The sequence below is a fragment of the Vigna angularis genome, chromosome 4, assembly GCF_016808095.1.
Source record: "Vigna angularis cultivar LongXiaoDou No.4 chromosome 4, ASM1680809v1, whole genome shotgun sequence".
In the NCBI taxonomy this organism is placed as follows: Eukaryota; Viridiplantae; Streptophyta; class Magnoliopsida; order Fabales; family Fabaceae; genus Vigna; species Vigna angularis.
Window position 1 is genome coordinate 26,953,117 of NC_068973.1, and position 8,510 is coordinate 26,961,626.

General features: G+C 34.9%; 1 protein-coding gene across 1 annotated transcript; it reads left to right on the forward strand.

The window, feature by feature from the left end:
- The first annotated feature begins 2,406 nt into the window (after positions 1-2,406).
- Positions 2,407-6,712, forward strand: LOC108331893 (uncharacterized). Its single transcript, XM_017566894.2, has 8 exons — positions 2,407-2,636; positions 3,450-3,594; positions 3,686-3,854; positions 4,475-4,745; positions 5,071-5,336; positions 5,435-5,650; positions 5,749-5,851; positions 6,252-6,712. The coding sequence occupies exons 1-8, from the start codon at positions 2,486-2,488 to the stop codon at positions 6,308-6,310; spliced, it is 1,380 nt and encodes a 459-aa protein (XP_017422383.1). The 5' UTR covers positions 2,407-2,485; the 3' UTR covers positions 6,311-6,712.
- The last annotated feature ends 1,798 nt before the right edge of the window (positions 6,713-8,510 follow it).

Below are 8,510 nucleotides of genomic sequence, written 5' to 3' on the forward strand. Positions count from 1 at the left end.
CAAAATTTATCATATATCACATTTCATATATCATTAAACAAATATCTTAATCATCCCATGAATTTAGACCTAACCATTCGGATTATAAATATAAATGTTGAGGCTAGTCATGCACTTGTGACATTTATTGTTTTGTAGAGTCATCACTAATAAGTTTCATCCTACCACATAAAAGGTTAGTCTGTTTCCTCATCTTAGGCCATACTGGAGCACCTAGATTAGGATCTCCTCCTACTCCCACCACATGCATCACTTCTTTTTAATTAAGAATGAATGATCATTAAAGTGTCAACATAACCTCAAAAACTGAACTTCTTATATTCATACACAACTTGGAACATCCACTTAGAATTTCTTCTTAGAATCTTATTCAATCGCACCTTGATACATACCTTAACATCATTCATAATATTTATTAACATTTAATAAAACATATTAAACAAGTCATAAAGTATCTATCAACCCTTAAAAAAAACCACAAAAGCTAAGGAATGAAATAACAAAGAGTGAAAGCAAAAGACGCTGGTGCTGAGCAACACATTCTCTCCACTTAACGCCATTCCTTACGTAAACCTGGCGCCTGAGCGCTACCCTCTGTAGTTGAGCGCTAAACCTCTCAACTTTCAGGCTCAGCTAACTTCTGCTAAGCGCCATACCAGAAGAGAAAATACCTTTAGTTTGACCTTAGTTGCTCTCCATACTTATCTAAATGATCAAAATGACATCTTAGACAATGATTTAAAAACATGTCTATAACTCAACTTAGATAACCTAAGCCAACTTGACTACAAATTACCTAAACTCACTTTTACATTTTCTAATAGATAAATGAACAATATAGGGATCTAAACCAGTTAAAAATGACCTAACAACTAACCCCAAACATTCTATTTCAGACCTATTACATTAAAATTTCACTAGTCAAAACCACTTAAATGAACCAAAAACCATACAAAGACATACTCTACTAACAACCACTAAATTCTACATCAAATTTCTCATATCTCAAAACTCAAACAAGTTTTAAATAACCTTAGGACAAACCTAAAAACTCAGTTCAACCCATTAAGCCCTTCAAAATCTCACCTATCAACACCATTAAACCAAAACTACTTATAACTCAACCTAATTTCCACTTCTAAGCAACACTTCAATCGTATACATTTAAAATTCACAACACCAACACTCACAAGACTAATCAAGTCTAAAATAACATCATCCAAGGCATCAAGCATCAAATAGCTAATTACACTCATTCAAATGAAATTAACACTAACAAGATATTTCAATTAGAACTAATTCAACATAACATACTCACAACCACCAAACATCCATATCAAATAAAATTAAAGAAAGATCATTAGCTTCCCTTACATGATTAGGAAAACTACCACGACTCTATACGGTGTATTATCCTGACTCGGTCAAGGAACTCTAAAAACGCCTACAAACCATAAAGTCGTGATAAAAGAAAGTCTTTAGGACCTCTGGTCCACAAGGAGCTAGAAAAAGAGAGTAGATGACACATGCGAAGAAACTTATATGTATATGCCTTAAATTAAGGCTTAGAAAAAAATGAGTAGAAACTTACTTGCTCTATAAGGAAAACTGATGGGTAGAGAATGAATAACTCACTGTCGTGATCTCTCACCTCCTGATCGTCAAACACATGAATAAAGATTCATAAATCTTAAAGAGAAAAGTAAGAAAAACTCAAAGAATGAGTTTTAAAGAGATAATGAGTGTTTTAAATAGTGCGCGTTTTAGATAATGAGATGCTTTTATGAAATTTTATTTATATTATTGAATTATTTTAACATTAAAATACTCGATCTCTTTATTTTAAAATATTTATTTATAATTCTCTATTTTCTAGTTTCTTATTTAATATATTACACTACTACAATACTTTTAATTATTATTAATACTATTTAATCATAATTAACTTATGAAATAATATTGTGATAAATTAAGAAAATAAAATACACCCATAAATTGAATGGTGTTTTTTACACCAATGACTGCTAAGGTTAAACTTAGCTAATAATATTGTTAAAAAAGCTACACTATCGTTGGATGATAATATTAGTAAGCTTAACTTGGATAGTGGTTCATGGTTAAATGGTAACATAAATTTGTTTTATAATATCTTGATATATAAGATTTACTTAGAATTACTTATAAAACGAAAGTATCTTGTTTTTTGTAAAATAAAAAATAAGCAGGTCCAACAACTAAAAAAAGGATTGCACGTGACAGTGTTTTTATTTTTGCATGTGGAAAGCAAATGGATTACCGGGGAGTGGCAGTATCATAAAGGCAAAACCGGTTTAATCAGTTTCCTGAAGGTGGAGTGGCTGCAGCGGATAAAAGCAGCATTTAGAGGCATATATATAACCCTCCCTGGCCTGGTTCCTCTCTCACTGAACTCGCACAGGAAGAGAAAGAGAAAGAGAAAGACAGAGAAATCGTTGGGTGAGTGAAAATGGAGTTGTTCTTCTACGCGGTGTTTGGTGGTTTGGCCGCCGTTGTGGCAGCTCTGGAACTGAGCAAGAGCAACAAAGACCGAATCAACACATCTTCCGCATTCAATTCCTTCAAGAACAACTACCTTCTTGTCTATTCCCTCATGATGGGTACAGATCTCTCTCCATCTCTTTAGATCTCGCTCGATCTCTTCCTTCGCTTCTCTCATTCCGCTTGATCTGCCTCTTCCTTCTTTCATTTCTCTATTCCAATACCTTCAATGCTCGCCCTATTCTTTTGTTTTTTTCTCTCGCCATAATTTTCCTTTTATTTTTTCGTCACGGAATATTAATTATCACCGAAATTATAATTGAATCAAGGACGCCATTGTTTGTTTGTTATTACCTTACGTCCTGTTATTTGTGAAATTGATTGTAGCGAGAAATCGAAAACGTTTCAGGCGGATCCTGACGATTAGAGTCTCTGATTGTAGTGACGTGTCAGTTCTGGAAATTGTGATTTCTTTTTCTTTTTTCTTTCTTTCTTTTTTGGTTAATAGTGCATTTCTACACTGTGCATTGCATTACACTTTGTGTTTTACTCCGCTCGTTGTCTTATTTAAACTTGGCTTTCTGATTGGAATGATGTTAGATGAGATGGTATTTAAAAGGACATTTTAATTTAGTTAAGTTGTCTATCTCTTAAAGTGGTTGATTTATTGAATTTATTTTAGTTTATATGTTTGCTGATCTTAATTACGTTTTTTCGTCATTGAGACTGAGGAGAATGGTTTTGGTGATTGGGAAATTGAAAATGCACAAATCTGAAATTTATTATCAGAGGTAGCTCTCTTTGTCGGTTGTTTGTGTATGACTGCAACTTCTACATGTGATCGTGCTATTTTTTAAAATATCGAGTTGGGATTGGAGTTGCTTGTTTTAGTTTTATGGAAATCTAATGGGTTGCCGTTTCTATGGTTAAAGCTGGAGATTGGCTACAAGGTCCATATGTGTACTACCTTTATAGTACATATGGATATGGGAAAGGTGAGATCGGACAACTCTTCATTGCTGGTTTTGGGTCTTCCATGCTCTTTGGAACAATTGTTGGATCTCTGGCTGACAAACAGTGAGATGACTTTTCTGTTTATTATTATATCTTGCTGCGCACCTGTCATAGATTTTTTTTCAGTGTCTCATGCATCTTATCCTGAAATCAGAGGCCGAAAGAGGGCTTGTGTGACTTACTGCATAACCTACATTTTGAGCTGCATCACCAAGCATTCTCCTCAATACAAGGTCCTGATGTTGGGTCGTATTTTGGGAGGCATTGCCACTTCACTTCTGTTTTCAGCATTTGAATCGTGGCTTGTTGCTGAGCACTTCAAGGTGAGAAATAAATAATTGTTTGATTTAAAGCTTATATGCTCTATACTAAGAATATTTTCTCGGGAGATATTGATATAAGACATTGAGAAAGTGCACTTCACTACTGACTTCATATATGGTTTTAGATTTATGTCTATTTGCAGGGTGTATCTGACTTGAATTATACAATGTAATTGAACTGCCACGGGCTCAAGAGCCGGGTTTATGTCCTCGTAATGATAATTTAGCTCGATTATTTTGGACTATAATTCCAAATTGGGCTAGTCTTGTATGTAGTTGCATGACTTCTTAAGATGTTACTCTTTAAGAGTCTAAACACTACTCAAAATTTTGCACCTAAAAATTTCAAAAGTAGTTAGAAAAGTGTATCGTTATGTCTATGTTTAGAGTAAGTGTCTTGGTTCAGTAAATCATGTAAATATATCAATAGAGAAAATTGCATTTTGGTATTTGGATTCATTAAATGGATATTAAATTAAGTTCACGGTGTATACTTGAGATAGTTTTCAGCATACGCTTCTCGTTAATATGGTTTTTTATTTTGTCTTGACATCCATTTTGTTACGTTGTGTATTTATGATTCTGAATGTTCTCTGTTTTTTTTAACTTTAATTTGTCAGAGGGGCTTTGACCAACAATGGCTATCATTAACATTCTCAAAGGCTATATTTCTTGGAAATGGCCTTGTTGCTATTTTGTCTGGTCTGTTTGGAAACGTCCTTGTTGATACATTGGCTCTTGGACCTGTGGCCCCCTTTGATGCTGCTTCATGTTTTCTTGCTATTGGTATGGCCATCATACTATCTTCATGGACGGAAAATTTTGGGGATCCTTCCGAGAGCAAGGACTTGCTTACCCAATTCAGGGGTGCTGCTGTTGCCATTGCTTCAGGTAGATTCCTTACCTTCATTTATTTTCTCGTTGTTTTTATGCAATGGTTTGATACAGTAAAGTTGAACTCCGAAACTCTTTACCCGTCATATTAAAGTTGAACTCCGAAACTCTTTACCCGTCATATTAATCTATATATCAGTTTACATGTAAAAAACTTGTACTTCATTGTAACCAATAGTAGCTGTAACTTTTTCTCCAAACTATATAATAGGTGTTATTTAAGCTTCCTTAAATGGAACTGATCCAGCAAAGTGATACTTTCGTATTTCTTATTCTGTTATTATTTATTTTATTCAACTCATCTTGTATTCTTTGTTCTCAGATGAAAAAATTGCCTTGCTGGGTGCCATACAGTCTCTCTTTGAAGGTTCAATGTACACCTTTGTGTTTCTATGGACTCCTGCATTGAGCCCAAACGATGAAGAGATTCCCCATGGTTTTATTTTTGCAACTTTCATGCTGGCTTCAATGTTGGGAAGCTCACTTGCATCCAGGTTGATGGCCCGCTCTGCACTCCGAGTAGAGAGCTATATGCAAATTGTTTTTGCAGTTTCTTCTGCTGCTCTGATGCTCCCAATTTTGACCACTGTATGCTATTCTTCCAATATACTCCTCTCATTCCCCTAGTATTCTGATTAACATCTCACACCATTTTTCTATATATTGTCTTTGTTATTGTGTAACAGTTCTTGGTAGTTCCTACTGGGGTGAAAGGTGGAAACATCTCATTCACTGGCTGCATTCAACTTCTTGGCTTCTGTGCTTTTGAGAGTTGTGTTGGCATATTCTGGCCATCCATTATGAAGATGAGATCTCAATACATTCCCGAGGAGGCCAGGAGCACCATCATGAACTTTTTCCGCATTCCTCTGAACATTTTTGTGTGTGTCGTGCTGTACAATGTATGTTACACAATCTTCTACTTTAATACAATGCGTTATCTTAATAGTATCATAATTTTTTATTTGTTTTTGACTGATTGTGTATTTTCTCTGTGCAGGTTGATGCATTCCCCATCACTGTTATGTTTGGCATGTGCTCAATTTTCCTTTTGGTGGCTTGCATCTTGCAAAGGCGACTGATGGCGATTTCAGATAAGCCAAGTAAGACCCTTACACAAATTATCAATTATCTGCTGCTTAAGTTGATTTAGAAATAGGATTGGGATGGGCAGAAACCTTATTTAAACTAATTGGTTGTGTTTTAAATTTATCCCATCTGGGAACTACTGGTATAGCTTTGGTTTATTAGTCCTTCCTAAGGTTGTTCTTGTAGTTCTCTGACAGTTCAGCAAAGCCAAACAATTTCTCGGCTGTAAGATGTGATATTGATTCCTATTTTGGTTAACTTGGGAAGCTTCTTTTATCTGGAAAAGGATTAATTCACGTGCTATCCCTCCTTTTCTTTTATAGGAATCCAATACTAGAGCTGTGTGTCATTTGGCATGACCCTATAAAAATAAACGTTCTTACTTTTGGCTGGGATTATTTTTGTTTGAAACAGAAGCAACAGATTGGCAACTGAAGGATAGGGACGGCGAGTCTGAACCATTGAACATTTAACTGGTTTTTGCCCGAGTTTTGCGAAGTCACTGAACTTAAGCTACGTGAGTCTTACTAATGCATTTTTCTGTCTACGACTGTGTACGATGCAATCTGAGTGTAGGTAAAACTGATGCTCACAAAGAGAAGAAATTGAAGCAAAAAGCAGAAAAGGACAAGAGGAGCAATTTTTTAAGTGTTTTTAGTATAAATATCGTAGTGCATTAGATTTCTATTGGCTATTATTACTTGAGGAGAAATCTCCGTTTTGGTAGTTCTGATGGTATTCTTTTGGGGGGCAGTATCTAAGTTTGTCCCGTTGGGAATAGTATATATGCCATACTATTTCTTTCTATATCTTTTTATTTTGTAATGAAAAATCGCACTCCATTCAATTAATGCATCTCCTTTTATCTTCCCTTACCAACGCCTACAACTATCACCATTATGCGCACCATTTTAAAGATGTAATGACAAAGGTCAAAAGGCAAAAATATCTCTGAAAGTATTATTATACCGAAAGTTTCTTTTCCATAAGGAAAGAAGGTTACCACACCATAACAAGTCAGAAAAACAAAATGTAACAAACCTTTTTTTTTCCCTCTCATTTACATAATTATTTCTACCTCACACATAATCTTTTTATATGGAAATTGACTCTTCTCATAATTATACCTGTACATTTGTCCTTAAGGTTGAAATCAAGATAAGCGTTTTGCACGTAAGAAAGATCTTTCCAAGTAGCATGTTGATTATTAATATTATTCTAATGTACCAAAATCTGAGAAATATGTTGGCTACGTGCAAAATCTCATGTTGTAATATAAGATCTCCTTTCGAAGTGTTCTAATGTATCAAAATCTGAGAAATATGTTGGCTGCCTGCAAAATATCATGTTGTAATATAAGATCCCCTTTCAAAGAAGTGAAATATATGATTTTTTTATGAACACCGTGGTAAGATTTCAACTACGACACATGAAAAACAGGATAAATTCGAGTAGTTGAAGGCAACAACATCTTGTAAGCCACCAGACCAATACATTGGATAATAGGAAAAGGACCAAAGTATCACATACTCAATTTCGAAGTTTGTCTATAAGGTTGGAGCTTAACCAACACCATATCTCTCACTTTGAATTCCATATGACGTTTCCTCTAATTTGTTTGGTTCTTCATATACTGTTGTTGGGCTTTATGCAAATTGTCTTTTAATTGATGTAGAACATCATCACGTTGTTGCAACAATTCCTGCAAAGTAAGAGGATCCTTTGAATCTGTAACATGCTTATCAATCTTAGGAGAATCTCGACCATAAACTACTTTGAATGGCGTCATACCCATATTGAGGTGGTACGAAGTATTATACCAAAATTATGCCCAAGGTAACAATTTCAGCCACATCTTTGGATTGTCATAAGCAAAACAACGTAAATACATTTCTAAAAAACAATTAACAACTTCATATTGATATAAGATTGAGGATGGTATGCAATGCTCATGGCTAAAGAAGTGCCACTCAACTGGAAGAGTTGTTTCCAGAATTGACTCATAAAAACTTTGTTTTTATTATATACAATAAACATAAGAAATCCATGCAATTTCACCACTGTTTGCATGAACAATTCAACTACTTGCACACTAGTGTAATCTGCTTTTAAAGGAGCAAAAGGACATACTTAGAAAGTCTATCAACCACTACCATGATCATTGTAAAACCACAAGCATTGAGTAGCTCGTGATGAAATCCATCGCTATATCATCCCATATTTGTGTTGGAATGGGAAGATGATGCAATAAGCTGGAATGTAGTGTATTAGAAGACTTAGCATGTTGACAAATGAGACATTGTTTAACAAAATCAGTTATGTCTTTATGCAGACCTTGTCAGTGAAGTTGTGTAGCAATCCGAGATACATTTCTTGCAACACCCGAGTGTTTGCCAAGTGGAGAAGAGTGAAATTCATATAATATGTGTTGAATCAAGTCACGATTCCTAGGAATAACTAGTCTACCATTCCAGTATAACAATTCATAATGTATGGAATAATTAGGGTGAGGAGGGGTACCCTTGTGACATAACTCATGAATGTTGTTTAATTCCGTATTTGTTGCAATCACACACAATATGGGTAGAATTGCGAAGTTTGGTTGAGACCATGCCATGAAAAAGGATCCAAACAAAGCATTTGCTGCCAAATTGTCCTTCGGTTTGTACTCGA

Bases quoted from the DNA above. Each gene is read 5' to 3' on its own strand.
- LOC108331893 (XM_017566894.2), top strand. From the start codon at position 2,486: ATGGAGTTGTTCTTCTACGCGGTGTTTGGTGGTTTGGCCGCCGTTGTG. The intron at 3,855-4,474 runs GTGAGAAATAAA...TTAATTTGTCAG, and splicing joins TTGTTGCTGAGCACTTCAAG to AGGGGCTTTGACCAACAATG. The intron at 4,746-5,070 runs GTAGATTCCTTA...CTTTGTTCTCAG, and splicing joins TGCTGTTGCCATTGCTTCAG to ATGAAAAAATTGCCTTGCTG.